We start from the raw sequence: 19,447 nt of genomic DNA, 5'->3' as shown, positions 1-19,447 counted from the left end.
TGGTGATGATAATAATATTTATTATTTGTTACCACCTCTCTTCATGATGGCGTACAACAAAGTTAAAACATAGTTAAAACACACCCATATAAAATGTAATACCATAAAATATATATATTATAGATATACCCATTCCCTGCTTGTTGTGATTGGTGTTACATTTTATTAAACTCAATGGGAATTCAATCCCAGGTTCTAATAAAGATGTCTTGGATCAGCTCACACTACTTGGAAGATAGTGAAATTCATTGTCACAGGCATTTATGCCCTGCTAGGAACCCGACTGAAATCACGAAAGTCCAATATTTCTGCCATATCGTTCTTTAGCAGTGTGATTTTATGCATTTTTACTCAGAAGTCCAACTGAATCCAGAGGATTTATCCCCAGGTAAGAGAGCAGAGGATTACAATCTTATTGGAGATTTTTTTTGAGCCCAGCAAGAAATAGATTCAAAGAAATATGGAGATGATAGGTTTGTCATTTTTGCTGGTTTACATACTAACTGTTCCACTCTGTAGTTTTTTTTTTTTTTTAGAATCATGTAAATCTGAAGGAAGATCATGTCATGGCCTAAACTGAATGAGGAGGCATTTAATTCTCCCAACAGACATAAATGCACACATTTATATATGCAAAGACACACATGTGATCAAGAGATAATGGGTTTTCAGAGGGAAAAGTAAAGCAAAGGTTTAAGCCCAGCAATAGAACTATATACAACCCAGGTAATGGAGTGCTGGTGAATGGGAAGACAAGAAAATAAGAAAGGCAATTGGTTTACATACATACAGTATATGTATATCCGCATGCATGCCAGGAAGAAAAAACCTGGGAAACGGGGTGGGAATGTGGGGATGTGGGGATGACGACTTGTGGCTTTCAAAACTAAATTGTATGTGTATTAACATGGGTAAATGTGATGTTAATGGAGTCAGTCAGGGCAGGATATTGGAATCCATGTGTGGATTCAGTCTTGACTAAGTACAGTCTTTGAATCAATAGGATCTACCTATGTGCTGACTTATCATTCAACAATTGTGTGAATGCCTTAGTGTGAATGCCAGCTAATAATATATTGCTACTATGGAATTTCTTCCATTCTTCCTGTCCATCCTCTGCCCAGTTACTGTGACGACATCAGCTAAGATCAGTGTAGAAAGTTTGAGGGGTGGTAGCAACATTAACGCCAGTCAAAAACTGTATTGTATTAGCTTAAGTCAAAAAGTACTCTGACCAGACAAGCCCTGGCTCCACTACACTGTCTCTCTTCCTGCCTGTCACTCAAAGTCTGGAAAGGCGAGGGCAATGAAGCTTCACTTATGGGTTTGGAATGATAGATGATCTTCATAGAAAACTATATATACCCAGTCTCTTTGCCTTCTTCTATGCAGAAGTGACTGATATTTGAGTAGGGAATCTGTCATTTTTCAAACAGCCAAGAAAAAATGCTTATAATAATCTGAGCTGGTGGACTGAAGATGACAAACTGGTTATTCAAGGTAGTATGAAAGAAACAGGCATGGCTTAATTACTTTCAATTGTATTTACATTCCTAAAGCCGCAGGGCAAGCACCCATCATACCACAGTGATCCCAGATTAGGTACAATAGTATTTGTCTAGTGTTACGGGTGAGGAACTGAAATGGAGAGACAGATGCTCATAGAGGCTCAAGGTGAGCTGAAATTGAAACCCAGCTCAGTGAAGTTGAAGTCTAATGGTCAGTTTACCCAGAGTCACCTGACAAAAGTTTCCTAGACTGTACCACTTTATGCTGCAGGTGGAGGAACTCATACTCTATAATAATCATAGATGAAAACTGAGACATTTTGTAGATAGGTAGGTTTGTAAGGGAGAGTATGATCCTTCAAATGACCTGAACCTGAGCTATATAGGCTTTATAGGTCAAAACCAGTGCTTTGAATTGTGCCCAGAAGCAGCAGAGACATTGCAACAAAAAATTGTGTGTTCTCTTTATCAATTCCTAGTTAGAAGCTCTTTGGACCAGTTGAAGCTTCTGAACGCTCATCAAAAGCAGCTCCACACAGAGCACATTACAAATATTCAGTTTGGGTGTTACTGAGATCTGACTCCTCAAGGAATTAGTGCAGTAGGCCCCCAAGCAAATGCACTTCTCAGCACTGCCAAAACCGGACTTTTCAGGCTGAGATATGAATCCATGAGTACACACAAACTGTCTTCAGGGCTAGTGTAATCAGAGCCGTCCTGAGGTAATTTTCGGGAGTAGGCGACTGGAATTTTGGTGCCCCTCCCGAATTTTGGTGCCCCCCAAACAAATTGCTGATAAATACCGGCAGCGGCGGCGGCGGAAGGCCCAGCCACCCATCCACGCGGCCGCCCTCCTGCTTTCCCTTGCTGTCCGAGAACTCCTCGCCCACCCGTCGATGGGCCTATGCGCAGGCCCATCTACCATGCTTTTTGGGTGATGGGCTTGTGTGCGTGCACAGGCCTTCTAATTGACCGTGCGGTTGATTGGAAGGCCTGTGCACACGCACAGGCCCATCGACGGCGGGGTGGCGGGCGAGGAGTTCTTGGACAGCAAGGGAGAGCAGGAGGGTGGCCGCGCGGACGGGTGGCTGGGCCTTCCGCCGCCGCCACCTAAACAGTGCCCCCACATGGTCTGCACCACAGGCGACCATCTAATTCGCCTCATTGTTGGACCGCCTCTGAGTGTAATTCCTCCAGCATAGGCTGAATCCTACACCCTGATTTGCCTCCCAACTGACAAGGAGCACATTTATCTTGTCTGAATTAAGTTTCGATGTGTCCACCTTCCTACAGTCTATTACTGATAATAGGCAATTGTTTAGGACCAATAATCTTGTCATAAAGGCTGCTGGAATTGCCAAGGATCGTGGCAAATCTGGTGGTGTCTGTTGGGGGATGTGGGGAGCCTGTCACCCCACGCCCCGCATCACCCAGCTTATCAGCAAGCAGATCCAACGGGAGGAAGTGCCGACTGCGCGGCTTCCCCCCATTGCTTTTGGTGCAACATGGGAAGCCTCCCATGATGCTGCAGTGGCGACATACACTGGTTCCACTATAGTTTATCCGCGGAGACCTGCCAGTGTATGCTGCCTAAGTAAGCCCATGTGATAAGGTCGTAAAAGAGCTTCCTTGGCTTGTGTCAAATCCATTTTAATGGTACTGAATGTCAAAACTCAGAATGTGTGCCAGTAATTTCATGTGTGTGTGAAATAGCATGGGGGGGGGGGATAAAACTGAGCCCTGAAGGACCCCATAGACCAGTGGTTCTCAGCCTATGGGTCCCTAGGTGTTTTGGCCTACAACTCCCAGAAATCCCAGCCAGCTTACCAGCTGTTATGATTTCTGTGAGTTGAAGGCCAAAACATCTGGGGACCCAGATGTTGAGAATTGAGGTTGAGAACCACTGCCATAGACCAATGCCCAAGGGGTTGAACAGAAATCTCCCAACACTACCTTCTGAGTTCACTCCTCTACGAAGGAGCCAAGCAAATGTAAAACAGTTTCTTCAGTCTCTTCCAAGTGAGGTGGCCCAGAAGGGTACCATGGTGAATGGTATTGAAAGCCATTGAGAGGTACAACAAAACCAACAAGTATACTCTCCCCTTTCTAATTGTCACAACATGCCTTTGACATATCCCTAGTATGTGCTGTTGCTCCTGACTCCAATATTGCCATAGCACCACCATGCAAACAACGACAGCAAAGTATTATGTTGCAGCAGAATACTTTACTTGAAATCAAACATTGGCAACTCTTTTTTTGAAAAGTTTCAAAATAATATTTTCCCGTCAATTATAGTAGCTCTACACAAAATGTTTATTTTGAAGTATCCAACTTATGTCATTTAAGCTAAATATTTTAAAAAATCGGTGGAATACATAACTAAGCATTTTGAGCACTTAAGCGCTTCACATATTACATACACCATGAGCTAACAACAACAAATTCATAAGTTCCAGGTGTTCCAAGTGTTCAGTTCAATTTCCTTTTGTTTATAACTTTGAAATTAGTTTGAAAGATAAACTTTGCAAACATTGTTTGCATTTTTAATAAAAGGAGGTTATAACAAATTCAAAAGTTAGAAGCAGGTTAGGATAAGATTGGAGATGCTGGACTCAGTTAGGAAGGGCTTAAAATTTGGAGGTATATATATATCCAGACAAAGGAAGCATATCTATCATTCTGTTTGATTTCAGGGGAAGGGGAAGTTGCAGGTAAGAACTCTCATCTGTAGTCTGGAAATGTAATAATTTCTGCATGTGCATACACTTTAACATTTCACAGATGAAAATATGGATTTGCGTGGCCTCTTCTCCTCTTCCCCCTGTTGAATTGAATGTAAACTATCTTTTGCATATTGAGCTCAGTTTACAGAAATTGAGGTAAACCAAAGACAAAGGGGGAAATTGGGAGGATAGAAAAACTGGAGCATTTTTAAAGCAGCTGGAAAAGTGAGTATGCAGAAGATTGATTGGGGCTATATCTGTCAAATTGTGACATCTGGAGGATATAGGAATTACAGGACTGGACCAAGACAGTTTGATGCTTGAGTCAAAAGGACTACAGTGATTGGCCACATTATTTTGGCATGTGAAAAAAAATCTGACAAGTGCCACTCTCCTAGATAAGAAAAAAAAATCAAGTAACAATAAATCCAATAATGAAGAATTTGCTGCTCTTTCAAGAACACCCAACATTTATTTCCTGTGACAGTCTGAACTGTGCCGAAAGATAGGACAGGAGTCTGTTATACTTCTATAGGATCATCCATGGAATACCGCACATCGAATGGTATCTCATGAAAAATAATCCCTGCACAAAAAGATAGAATGTTTTTACAGTCCTGCTAGCCTTTTGAGTTACTTAGTTTTCATGCTCAGAAGCTGCTGGATATGAAGACTGAGAGAGACTGAGAGAGACTGAAGTGTCAGTTTTCATAGGGAAGTCTTTACTACATGAAGCAGTGGTGGATATGTATACTGGCATTTCCAGTTCACCCACTAGGTTATATTAGCACACACAGTACTTGCACCAGCATTTTGCTAATTGCTGTTTGCTGCTTGTGACCCAGATTGCTGCCTCCTGCCTGCAGTCTTTATTATCAGAAAGAATTCTCTGGCGAGCCACACTTACAGTGTGAAATGTTCCAGTATACAATAACACAGTTTCTTCAGGGGAAGGATGCAGCTGGCAGAATGTTTTCAGCCTGGCATTTGACGCTAATTTTTTGTTCATGGATGAAATGAGAAAGCAGAGGGCACAAAAGCACATGAGCTGGGCTATATTCCTAACAGAGCCATAAAGCAGTCATGGTTGCAAATTTCTTCATTACACTTTGCAAAGGGCATTGCAAGATTCACAGATGGAGGTGTTACATAAGAGAATGATTACTACTGTCACCGGAGTGAAAAGCAGTCTGAAATGGTTCCATGCCTGAACAGCAAGACTAAACTTTTAATTTTATATTGCATGTTGAAAATTAGATTTGACTCTCCAGACATAGTAGAACTATAAACAAAGCAATCCATTTGCAGTAGATCAGCTACATATGGTTCTTATAGCTCGGCCAATTCTAGTACTACAGTAGAGTCTCGCTTATCCAACATAAACAGACTGGCAGAATGTTGAATAAGTGAAAATGTTGGATAATAAGGAGGGATTAAGGAAAAGACTATTAAACATCAAATTACATTATGATTTTACAAATTAAGCACCAAAACATCATGTTTTACAACAAATTGACAGAAAAAGCAGTTAAATACTTGGTAACATTATGTAGTAATTACTGTATTTACAAATTTAGCACCAAAACATCGGAATGTATTGAAAACATTGAGGACGAAAACATTGACTACTAAAAATTTGACTACAAATAAAGATTGAATTGCATAGAATGAACTTACAATAACAATATTGTTGGAAGTTAAATCTGTAAAGGCAGACTGTGTTGGATAATACAGAATGTTGGATGAGTGAAGGTTGGATAAATGAGACTGCACTATATTTTGAAAAATTCACTTTTCGACTACAGTTTCCATAATCCTCCGGTCAGTATGACTTGTTATATGTAACATACATTGTTGATTGGAGGATTCTGGGAGTTGCAGTTAAAAAAGGAACTGTCCTAAACTCTGGGATATAAAGATACATCTGGGACTGCTGGTGGCCTCCAGTCAGTATGTGTAACTGTACAGAACTTTTTGTTTAACACCATGGGCCATCATCGAAACAAGAGAAAACATGAACGATCAACAATGTAAACTATACACCCAGCTTAATATGTCATTTATACTTACTAAACAACACTCAAGTGTGAGTTTTAGTTCAAACAGTCATCCATGAGATTGGTGAATCCAATGTGAGTTCTAGTCCGAAATTTAAAGGAATTATCCAAAGTGCTGAATGTATTTTGTGGGTAGGTTTTAGTTCCTAAGACCATGAATTGAACAAGAACTGGGACCAGATTCACTGCCCCATTAATAGGGAAGCCATCAGCTGCCACTGGATACAGCTTGGTTCAAACTCACTAATGGTCCATCAAGTCTTCTCACATGTTCATCCCACTTTCAAGTCCTCCCAAGCTGTCAACCAAGTGCTATTTTTGCTTCAGGTCACTGCTTCTATGGCTCCCTCCAGTGGTCCTGTTTCTCACAATTGCTATCGTGTTTCCCCGAAAATAAGACAGTGTCTTATATTATTTTTTGCTCCCAAAGATGCGCTAGGTCTTATTTTCAGGGGATGTCTTATTTTTCCATGAAGAAGAATTCACATTTATTGTTGAACAAAAAAATGAACATTTATTATATACTGTACAGTAGTTTTCATCACAAACCAACATAACCAAACCAGATGAACTGTGACTCCTATCAAGAATTTCTTGTTATTACCATTATTTCCATGTACAAGTCATATGTACATTTACCGATCCTGCATGCTCTGGTGTTTTGTTTGGTGGGCGCCGAGCATGCTTCCAAACAAAAACTTTGCTAGGTCTTACTTTCGGGGGAGGCCTTATATTTAGCAATTGAGCAAAACCTCTACTAGGTCTTATTTTTTGGGGATGTCTTATTTTCGGGGAAACAGGGTACCTTCCTCTGCTACTTCCAGGATCAATTTCCAAATTGGCTGTATATTACTTCTGGCCAACCTGCCCACCTTACGTATTTCAATATGTTCCTCATTGTTAGGTCATGCAGATCTCATATCCATTGTTGCAGATTTTATGAAGAACAGCCATCATTCTATGTTGTGGTCTATTTCCATCAGGAGATTGGAATAAATGAAGCACAAATATGAATTAGTTTGCATCAACATGTTCCAACCCCACTCCCCACCCCATGTCTTATTTGCCACATAGGAAATGTTTCCTAGAAATACTGCTGTAAGCAATGACGAGGAAAGACGTTTAGTTTTGTGTGTGTATAGTGAATTTAGGTTTCAGTAAACCAAGTGATTATCCACAACAAAAAAAACATCTTTGTCTCTCTAATTGGATTTGAATTCCTTAGCTGAGAAGCAATTTGTTATAAAGTGGGTAATTAAACAATATTGGAATTAATTCCCTTCCTCTCATCAGATCAGCAGCTTTTGTTCAAGCAGTGTTTAAGCTACATATAAGGAAAGCCACAATGATGTACCAACATGGTATCAGAACAAAAGCAAAGAAAACATTATATAATGGAAAACAGAAAATTTGTGAGTTCATGAGAACAGAACATCTAGTGAAAGATCTTTGAATACAGAGAGCTGGATCCCCTCTATGAAATTAAGTAATGTGAAGACAGAAAAAGGACTCACCCCACTGAGTTTGCCACTTGAGTATGGAGGGAGGGAAGGAAACAGGCAGGCAAGCAAAGCACATGTGATATCTATTCAGTAGTCAAAAACTCATGATGCAGAGTTACAATTGTGGTTACCCTATATACTTGGGTAATATATAAGTGTATAAGTTGAGGGCAAGCTATGTGACTAAAATAATGGAATTTGATATGAATCATGGATAAGTCGAGGGTTATTCCTCAGAGACGGAGAAGCGTCAGTGGCATTTCACCTGGGGCGGGGGGGGGGGGGGATCTGCTGCTATTTTTCTGATCAGGCGTTCAAAAAGGCCGGAAGCAGTGCCATAGTGAAGATAACATAGGGGATTAGTGCTTTTTTTAGGTTCTCCAAGGGTGGAATAATCTCTATTTTTGCCATTCTGCTCAGAGTACCGAATACAGTACTAACATTGACCCAAAGGATAAATCCAACCAGTCAATTTTTAAACTAAACTTTCTAGACTTATACTTGAGTATATACAGTAGCTAGCTGTGCCTGGCTACGCGTTGCTGTGGCCAAGTATGGTGGTATGGGAAATAAAGTACAGTAGAGTCTCACTTATCCAAGCCTCTGGATTTTCCAAGCCGTTTTTGTAGTCAATGTTTTCAATATATTGTGATATTTTGGTGCTAAATTCGTAAATACAGTAATTACTACATAGCATTACTGCGTATTGAACTACTTTTTCTGTCCAATTTGTTGCCTAACATGATGTTTTGGTGCTTAATTTGTAAAATCATAATTTAATTTGATGTTTAATAGGCTTTTCCTTAATCCCTACTTATTATCCAAGATATTCACTAATCCAAGCTTCTGCCGGCCCGTTTAGCTTGGATAAGTGAGACTCTACTGTACTGAGGAACTGGTGGTAGTTAAGGTAAATGATAAAGGTTTTTCCCTGACATTAAGTCCATTATAAATGGGTTATATATGGAGTCTACACTGCCATATAATCCAGTTAAAAACAGATAATCTGTATTTTATAGGCAGCGTGGAAGAGGCCTGAGTGAGGTCTAACTCTGCCTGTCCCCTGGACTGAGTGTGTTGATAGGAGACCAAGTGGGCGGAGCTTAGCCTTCTAAGTGGCAGCAACTGGATAAAAACAATTATTCCTCTCCCTCTAATTAGGACTTTATTTTTCTTTTCTTTTTGTTGTATGAACGTAGAGGCATGGATGAGGGGTTGTGCTGCCAAGTTTAGTATTTCTGGGATGTGTAGTTTTGTTGTTTTGTCCTAGGCCGAAATTTCATTACCCTTTTATATATATAGATAAACAACACTCACAATTTGAAAAAGAAAAAGGCTAGGGTACATCTTTAAGACAATTGTTTGAGATTATTTTTCTTCTATTTCATAAGCATTATGAACAAAGGCCAAATAGTCATTCCTTCTTCTGAAGCATAAAGGTTCATGCCTTATGGGATCAACAAAAGGGCTATGTTTAGCCCATAGGCAAAAGTCTTTCTGCTTCAAAATAAGATGTGACTCTTTGGCCTTTGCCCAGAAATACAATGATATTTTTTCCTGAGGCCCAGGAAAAATCAATGCAACAAATAGCCTTTAAGACATACACTGTATTTTCTTGCTCTTTCTTTCATCCTTCCACTACCAACCTGCAATATTTTTCCTACTGTGTAGTCTTTTGAAATGATATTATCTTCCAAGAGCAAACCCATGGTAAAACTAGGCATCAAAAGGACTGTGTCTAACCTGTCATTAATTGTTCCTACAATGGGATTTCCTCTGAACTACATAATTTAGCAGATAAGAATTGTGATATTGATTTATCTGTATTTGCTTGAGTCTAATGTGTCATCGAATCTAATGTGCACCTCAATTTTTAAAACTCTGGAACCAAAACAAGTATTTGCTGACGATTGCAATGCACAATGGCAAAAAGTGCACTTTTTGTAATTTGGCCAAAAAACGTGTTCATTACTGTTGCTGCCTGCTTAAACTCCTTTAAAAACAAAAGTGTTAAAACACCAAAGCTTTCAGCAATGGAAAAGAAAACCTCGTGGTGCATCTATGCTGTAGAATGAATCCAGTTTAACTGCTCTGGTTCAATGTTATGAAATTATGTAGTTTTACAAGGTCTTGAGCTTTCTCTGCCAAAGAATGATGATGCCCCGCCAAACTAGAAATCTCAGGATTGCATAGCACTGAGCCATGGCAATTAAATTAGAGATAACATCCCTCAAATAGGAGCTCCAGGTGTTCCTGATGCAGATTCCCATTTGCTTTGCTCAGCACTAGGACGCTTCCACACAACCCTAAAACCCACAGCAAAGCAGGTTAAAATAACATGATTTGGCGTGGGATGTAGTCTACACCCACTCACCCAAACCCCAGGCTTTCCCAGGGGATGTGGGTTACTTCATGACATCCAGATTGAGATCAGGATGGCATGAAGCCACCCCAAACCCTCCCATTCCCCCCATAAAACTTACTAAAAAGCTCCCCTGTTGCCATAAACCCTCTCCTCATGTCCTCCTGGTGTGAGACAATGACACCTGAGGAGATGGGAGGGGTGAGGAGCCTCCCCTTGGCTCCTCAGGTGTCATTTTCTTGCTCTAGGAGCATGTGAGGAGAAACTTTATGGCGGCAAGGGAGCTTTTAAAGTATATTTTAGGGGGGAATCGGGGGCTGGGGGAGGGCTGGGGGAGGGGTGGGTGCCCCTCCCAGGAGCCCAAAATGTGTGGGGTGGTTGTGGAGCTCCTAATAAGGCCCAATACCTTATTAGACCCAGGCCTTTCAGGAAGACCCAGAAGAAAACCTTGGTTTAGTCCAAAATAATTCAATTTTACTGGAGGCATCATTTGGATACTTCTGGTAAAAACTGAGACAGGTCCCACATTTTGGGCCTGTCTGGATAGGCCTTAAGATTACCGTATTATGGTATCTGGCTTTTTTATGCACATGTGGTGGGACTGCGATAAGATACAAAAACTTTATAATAAAATAAAAAGAAATTGAAACATTAATATGATAAAAAGTAGAACATAGGTCATTTGATGTTTTTGTCAAAGCACAGAAAAACAGTGACAGGGTGAAATAACCTGGTATCCAGGAGGAAGTTTTATTTGGGAGTAAGGATTTACCAAGGCAAACTGGACAGACCATAATCTCACCCTACCCGTCTGCTCTCCCCCCTCCATTTCCCCCCTGAAATGTAAATCTGAGCCTGTTGCAAGTGGCAACAGTTTGACTTTGTCAGCAACTTGATGGCTACCAAGGTACCACCTTAATCTAGAAAGATATTACAGCAAGATGGGGCTTCATTGTAGTAATGAAGAGTTGGGTTGGGAAATTCCACTTTTGGAATAATAATAAAAATTATAAATATAATAATAAAACTATTTATACCCCGCCACCATCTCCCCAATGGGGACTCGGGGCGGCTTACATGGGGCCATGCCCAAAACAATACAATATAAACAGCATATAAAAGAACAACACATCACAACACAATAAGCAATACAATAAATAATAATATCCATTACAAAATAAATCAAGGAAACAATGAAAAAACAAGGGCGGACCACATGAACATTAAGTTAAAACTCGGGGTGAGAGAGACATGAGAATAAAAAACTACAGCAAAACAGGGTCATAAGGAAGTGGGGTAGTCTGGAGGATAGATATTAGAGGGAGCAACGGAAAAGAAATATAAAATAGTTACTCTCCAAAAGCACAACGGAAGAGCCATGTTTTCAAGTTTTTCTTGAAGGCTGCTAATGTGGGGGCTTGCCTAATCTCAATGAGCAGTGAGTTTCACAATTGGGGGGCCACAGCAGAAAAGGCCCTCTCCCTTGTTCCCACAAGGCAGGTCTGGGATATCGGGAGTGGGGACAGGAGAGCTTCCCCTGATGAACGAAGGGATCGGGTAGGCTTATGATAGGAGATACGGTCACGAAGGTAGGTGGGTCCCAAACCATGCTACTTTGATATAACATTTTTAGCAAGACATTCAGGATGAATGCAGGATTGTTGCCACGTGTAGCAGTGGTCAAATCTACTTTATGGAAAAGTGCAGGGATGGCTAGAGGAATGGATTAGATCGGTGTTCCTCAACAAGTGGTACCTGTACTACTGGTGGCAGGCAGAAGTAGAATAGCTGGACATGGAATTTTCATAAAATTACTAATCATTCACTCTTTTAATCCCATATTTCATGCAAGTGTAATATGTCACCTCCTACTAGCCTACCTGTCATGGATTATTCATCTGTGACCTTCTGACATACTGGTAGTAATTTTGAACACCCAATGTTCCTCCTAAGTAATCCTTCTGCTCAAGAACTATGGATCCTATTGCATAAACCTGCTATTCCACTTCAGGGCACTTCCAGACAGGCCTTAAACCCATGATGAAATTGGTTTAAGAAACCCGCTTCATTGTGGGTTTAAGTCCCTACACCCTTCCAAAAAACTCACGCTTTCCTGACAGGGGTATCCCTATGCTCTCCTGGTAGCTCTTGGTAACTACCTGGAAGTATTGTGGCCTCCCTCCCCCCCAAAAAAATCCTTAAAATAAAAGAAAACTTACCAGGCTGCCATTATGCCTCTCCGGCAGGCCTCCTAGCATTTAGAAATGACGTGCCAGGAGGTGGGGGGGGGGAGTGATACCCCCCACCTCCTGGCACATCATTTCTACATGTTGGAGAGGCATAATGGCAGCCTGGTAAGTTTTCTTTTATTTTAAGGGCTTTTTTTTGGAGGAGGGGGTGCCCTCTCGGTTCTCTGGACTCTTGGAGTACCTGGTAATCAGTCCCCACAGGCCTCATACCCCATTGGACCTGGGTCTAATGGAGTGAAAGCAAAGGTCTGACAGGGCCCACATTTTGGGGTCTGTCTGGAAGGCCCTCTGTCAAACTATGATTGATAGTGGATACATACTGTGTTGAGAAGCTTTGCTATTGCACATCTCTTCAGTTGCACTAATTTGCCAATTCATTGTCCTGAGATTGCACTTCTGCATACTCTTGTAACCCTGCCTTCCCATTGCAACAAGTTAGGCTATAGGAAGACTGTGATATTGGGCACTATTGATGGGTTTTACCTGTTAATAGCTAGGGAAGGGAGAATCATGGGAAGGAGGCGGATCAACAGTGTGATGCACATGCTGTCATGCAGTAGGGCCCACATGTCTGTCTCATGTGATAACATCTTCAGTCTAAATCACAAATTTAATAACAAAATGCCTTTAAACTGATAAATGTTCTCAGTAGAACTGTTGCTGGCTTTTTCTTATTCTTTGCTATGTGAATGATGAGATGTATGATATCAACAAATGAGAACTACTGAGCTAAATCACCAGTAATAACTGAGTAATAATACGCTGCAGGTTTGCAGATTTAAATTACCCCTTTGTAGTTTATGTGTAAACATTTCAATCTGCCAGTGGAACAAGCTGCCTGCAGAGCTAGTTTGGCTGATGATATCATCAGCATAATTACCATCTCAAGAACTCACATGCCAAGGGAATCTTTTTCATTTATTAAATTGTATATGTGTGGAAATGCAGAAGGGTGGAATTTGAGGTCCTGGCACAAACTGGGATTTAAGAAAATGGGTTAAAATGGAATTATTTTAAAGGCAGAAAAGAAGCTTACAGACAACCATTATTTTTACCGCGAATCACAACTGCCTGATTGTATTAAGTTGTTTACTTTGGAGAAGCCATATAGATTTCAGTCATTTTAGAATTAAAGATTATGAAGATGTAATAAAGGTGAAGCAATGGAGGAGGAGAAGGAGGAACAAGAAGAGATGGATAAAGATAAAGACAGTGCCAGTGTTAACAGGCACCAGTGTTTCCGGAAGAAGTGGTGAGTTAGGGAATGCATGGCAACCCCCATCAGTCCTTTGCAGGTGGGATCATGTGGAGGCTTCTGGCAGTAGTATTGATCCAATAGCCCACCTGGTAGGGTTAGGGTTTAAATAGCTGGCTCATACAAAGAAGGCAGCCAGTCCAAGGGGAACTTCAGCTCACCCTTCTCTCCCTGTACTTTGAATACTGATGCATTGGGACCTAACCAACAGATTATTATTATTATTATTATTATTATTATTATTATTATTATTATTAATTTTTATACCCCAATTTATCTCCTACCCCCAAAGGGGGCACAAAGTGGCTTTACATAAAAGTATCAATGTGGTGTGGCCAGATACAACTATGCATAGTAGTCGCACTGTATCGTAACATCGTCATTATGAGACAGGCTGAGGTTGGGGCATTCCAGCAGCTGTCTCAAGAACAGAACATTATCCTAATAGCAAAACAGGTTGTTGGGTGGGGGATCCTTCACCCATTTGGGTTTCAACCCCAATAAGTTGTAACCAAATAAAGTCGTGGCCATTTTATTAAGCCAACACGATGTTTGTTGTTATTACTTGAGGATATCAGCCAGGAGGCTGCTGACATCCACAACTACCCAGGAATTTCCTTAATCATAGACCTTATGTGGCTTCTCAGAATTTGTTTAGATGATTATGGTGATGATGGCAATGACAACAATAGTTATGTATAATGCTCTTTCTACCATCAGGCATATACAATCAGGGAAACATGTACAATCAAAGCACTAATAAAGTAAATGTGATTCTGTTTCAGGTTTCTTCTACCCTATCTTTAATATAATAAGCAGTGCACTTATTTTTATTTATTTATTTAAAGCAATTTTATATAGCTCTTCCTCTGGAAAGCAATTCCAGAACAGCTTGCACACAAAGAATAAAAAAGGAACAATGCCTCTGTGCAGGCTTACAATTTGAAATATATCAGACAAAAGGGAAATTAGATAGAAGGGGGAAAGTGGAAAAAAAACAACTTAAAGAACCAACTCTTAAAGTTACAATAGCACTATTTTATTTATTTATTTAAAGGATTTTGCATTACCCCCCCAGCTCACAGATAAAAAACAATTAAAACAATACAAAGAGAAAAACATTTTAAAAACACATTAAGATACTCTCTAAAAACTCCAAAAGCAACCTAGAAACATTATTAGACTCCAGTTTTGAAGCAGTTAAAACAACAATTGTAGACACTGAATGCTAGAAGAAAACAGTATTGTTTCGGCTGCCTGCTAGAAAAAAATAGCCTGGTGTGTGTGGGTGTGCATTATCATGATGAAGCTTGATGGAACAAATGTCTTTTAGTGGTCTCTTCTTCCTTGTTGCCTCCTTAAGTTTCTTAAGTGTGATTACATAGGTTACGTTGTTGATTGTGGCACCATGTTGCCGAAAATCAACAAGAATAACACCTTGTGTGTTCCAAAACTGAAAGCTCACACACATCATTTTTCACAACCCAGGCGATTGCAAAAATGGGCTGGTCAGTAGTGCCTCACCCACCCTACAGCCCTGATCTGGCCCCTTCTGACTTTTAACTATTTGGACCTCTGAAAGACAACCTCTGCGGTTTCAGATTCAATAACTTGAATGACGTTAAAACAGCTTTAAAATCATGGGTCACGAAGCAAAACCCTGCATTTTTCCAAAATGGTTATTATCAACAAAGGCCTATACATCTTGGGTCCTGCTTATTTATGTGCCCGCATCTCTCCTTACAAACCTGTTTGGGCCTTAAGATCAGCCAGGGAGGCCCTACTCTCAATCCCACCTGCCACACAAGCAAGGTTGGTGGGGATGAGGGAGAGGGCCTTCTCAGTAGTGGCCCCCCAACTCTGAAATACTCTCCCCAAGGAAATAAGGCAAGCACCCATACCTCTAACCTTCAGAAGGAGTTGAAAACCTGGCTATTTAAGCAGAGTATTATCTAATTATCAGATAAGACTTGAATGACCATTAGAACTCAAATCATAATGTTGGATATTTTGATAATAGGAACTGGCTGGATCTAGAGATCCATGGAGAGTATGAAACTATATGAGATTATTCAGATGAACAATATTTTAAGGGGATGCCTGAAAAAACAGAATTTAATTAAAGAAGCACCTAAAAATATATCAGGAAGATGTGTGACCCATCTCTGAACTATGTAATTCCTTTAAATTTCAAAAAGTTTACCTTTTGCATTTTTTTTTTGAAATAGAAGAGAGCCAGGGGACATGTCTCAGATTTCAAGAAGTTTGCCTTGGCATTATTTTTTGAAATGTCAGGGTCATGTATCTCAGACAGTATCAGTTTGGAAGAGAAAACCTTTTGGCAATGTAATTTGTGTAGCAGTACTGGAGTATAGTTGTTTCTAAAATATTATTACTGAGGGATGCATTCTGTGTATATTTACCAAACGGAAAGCAATACTTTGATTCAACATTGCATGTAGTTATGCATGATGCAGGGATTGTGCTCCATATCCTTAGCAGCCTTGCAAGGGAGCTTGAATTGAGCTCGAAGTGAGACTGAACAATATTTCATTTGCACCCCTAAGAAGGATATACCTGTCTTGTGCAATTAGAATTTGATGCTTATTGCTTATCTTGTTTCTCAAACAAATTTAAAGCTGCTGTTATGAAAATAAAGAATGTACCGTATATACTCGAGTATAAGCCAACCCGAATATAAACCAAGGCGCCTAATTTTAACACAACAAAATGGGAAAAATTCATTGACTCAAGAATAAGAAGAGGGTAGGAAATGTAGCAGCTATTGGTAAATTTCAAAAATCAAAATCAAAATAGATACCAATAAAATTACATTAATTGTGGCTAAATGTTTTTGAATGTTTACATAAAACTGAAATTTAAGATAAGACTGTTTAACTCTGATTACCTTATATACTTGAGTATAAACCAACCTGAATATAAACCGGCCAGGACCCTCACTCAAGTATAAGCCGTAGGGGGCTTTTTCAGCACTTAGAAGGGGCTGAAAAACTCAGCTTATACTCGAGTATATACGGTATTACTATTTACTATCTTTAAAGGTGATGTGCTGTGTTTTGTTAATTTTTTTTCTAACCAAGGAGGGACATTAAACATATTAAAAGTAATGTTTTCCTTTTTTTTTATGCAGGTATCTTCAGTTCTGGAATATGGCCGCATAATAATTTACACAACCAGTCTTCGCGTGGTTAGAACAACTTTTGAAAGATGCGAGTTGGTTCGAAAGATTTTCCAAAACCACAGAGTGAAATTTGAGGAGAAAAACATTGCACTGAACAGTGAATATGGAAAGGAATTGGATGAGAGATGCAAAAGAGTTTGTGAAATCCCATCACTACCAGTTGTATTTATTGAAGGCCAGTATCTTGGGGTAAGTAGTACAGCTGTGAGACTCTTATAATAGAAATATAAAACTATAAGTGTGAGCAATAAAGAGGGTATTTATATGGAAAAGCACATTTATGAACTTCACAAGTCACATAATTTTTCCAGTGTTTATAGCACTCCTCTTAAATACAACATCAATGGTGAAAGAGCACAGAACCCACATGTCAGCACATAGCAGCTATATTCAGATCTAGCCAAATGACTTACAATACATAGTCAAAAATTGCATGTATAAATAAGAACATTCTATTATACAAATAGTCTCATTGAGGATCACTTTTAATTTGGAAACCACCTTGAATCTTGGTTCGGACAGAAATGTGGAATATAAAGATGGAGTGTAAATAAAGATAACATGCCCATTTAGGCTAGTTATATAGATCAGAAGATTTAATTTGTACTCTTGTGAGTGTCACTTCTGTTTCAGAAACCCAGAAAATGCTTTGTTAATTCCTAGTTATTTCATATTTCCCCATTTATTATCTAAGTCTTTTTGTTTCTGCTAGCAGGGTGCTTTTTTCCTTCAAAAATGCCTTCAAATTTTGTACTTTTCTCCTTTTTTGTTCCCACTTCTGCATGTTTCATGTTAGAACTGTAGTGCTTTGTGTGCCTGCTTGTATACTCCCACGTGCACATGCCCACACAAGTGAAAGGGAAGGGAAGATGGAGGAGACCGACCATGTCTCTCATTTATTTTGCAAAACTATTATATTTAGAGGAAGGGAGGGGAGAGCAATGATGAGGAAAAAGGAAAAGGGAATGGGGAAAACAAGCACTTTAAAACCATCAGATGACCTAGTCATACGGGGCTAATATCGGCGACATGTGCTGATCTAGCCCCGGTCACACATGGAGCCGGCTGGCTCCCATCAGATGACATTGTGCCGGTGAAGGAAGGCGGAACTGGTGCGCTGCTGCCACAGTGGCAACACAGAAGTCTTCCTGTGTGCCATTTATTTTAATGGGGGGAAGCTTTTGCTCTACATGTACACCATGCGTCCCTCCATTGGATCAACAGCTGCAGGAGCCAGGCAACACGGGGCGAGAGGTGGTGACTTCCCTACACCTCACAGTGAAGTGAAGAGAGGTGAGCCTTTTTTGGCAGCCATGTGATGAGGCCATTATATGATCTAACTCAGCACAATCATTAATAAAGAAGAGCGGATTATGCATTTTTTAAAGGTGTGTGGACATGGAAATGGGAAGTAGTAGCCAAAATGTCATGAAATACTAGTTGTAGGTCTAGGTAAAGGTAAAGGATTTCCCCTGACATTAAGTCTAGTCGTGTCAGACTCTGGGAGGTAGGGCTCATCTCTATTTCTAAGCCGAATAGCTGGCATTGTCCGTAGACACCTCCAAGATCATGTGACTGGCATAACTGCATGGAGCGCCGTTACCTTCCTGCTGGCGCGGTACCTATTGATCTACTCACATTTGCATGTTTTCAAACTGCTAGTTGGGCAGAAACTAAGGCTCACAGTGGGAGCTCACCCCGCTCCCTGGATTTGAACTGCTGACATTTTGGTCAGCAAGTTCAGCAGCTCAGTCGTTTAACCAGCTGTGCCACCAGGAGCTAGATGAGCACAATGGTGGTAGTGATGGTGACAGTGATGATGATGATAACCTATTGTGATTAACAATGGTTGAGATCCTGCATCATCAAATATAATCATTGTGACAACTGAATATGTCCCCCAAATCTACCTAACCAAATGGTTTTTCAGGTGCAGCAATCAGGGCATTGGAAAATGGCATCTGTAGTGCCCTGCTGATCGGGGAGCACAGTGAGGGAAGGTAGCGGGAAAGACCTCTTGACAGAGCCGTCCCGAGGTAATTTTCAGGAGTAGGTGACCAGAATTCTGGCGCCCCTCCCGAATATTGGTGCTGATAAATACTGGCGGCGGTGGCGGCGGAAGGCCCAGCCACCCGCCCATGCGGCCTTCCAATCGACCGCACACAGGCCCATCGACCATGCTTTTTGGGCGATGGGCCTGTGCGCGTGCTCAGGCCTTCCAATCGACCATGTGGTCTATTGGAAGGCCTGCTCACATGCACAGGCCCATCGACAGGCGGACGGCGAGCGAGGAGTCCTCGGACAGCAAGGGAGAGCAGGAGGGCAGCCGCACAGATGGGTGGCTGGGCCTTCCGCTGCCGCCGCCTCGACAGTGCACCCGCATGGTCTGTGCCACAGGCGACCGCCTAATTTGCCTCATTGTTGGACTGCCTCTACCTCTTGACCTTCTGCAATGGCTTCTCTCAATGTATCTTTTGATTGATAAGAGTTCTACAAATCACGTTTTCTTTGCTGTTCCTTGGCAATCCTTTAGTTGGTGCACCAACTGGCTGAAAAGAGGCACATTTCTAGAGGCACATTTGGTTA

At 40.8% G+C, this 19,447-nt stretch overlaps 1 protein-coding gene across 1 annotated transcript in view; it reads left to right on the top strand.

Moving 5' to 3' along the window:
- grxcr1 (glutaredoxin and cysteine rich domain containing 1) overlaps positions 1-19,447 on the top strand; it is a 72,745-nt gene that overhangs the window by 28,716 nt on the left and 24,582 nt on the right. Inside the window, exon 2 of the mRNA XM_062981638.1 lies at positions 16,811-17,050. Coding sequence (XP_062837708.1) covers positions 16,811-17,050 — 240 coding nt within the window. The remainder of the gene's footprint in view (positions 1-16,810; positions 17,051-19,447) is intronic.

Source organism: Anolis carolinensis, chromosome 5, assembly GCF_035594765.1.
Source record: "Anolis carolinensis isolate JA03-04 chromosome 5, rAnoCar3.1.pri, whole genome shotgun sequence".
NCBI classification, from domain to species: Eukaryota; Metazoa; Chordata; class Lepidosauria; order Squamata; family Dactyloidae; genus Anolis; species Anolis carolinensis.
Note: the sequence above shows the minus strand (reverse complement) of the source record. Positions and strands in the feature narration are given on the sequence as shown.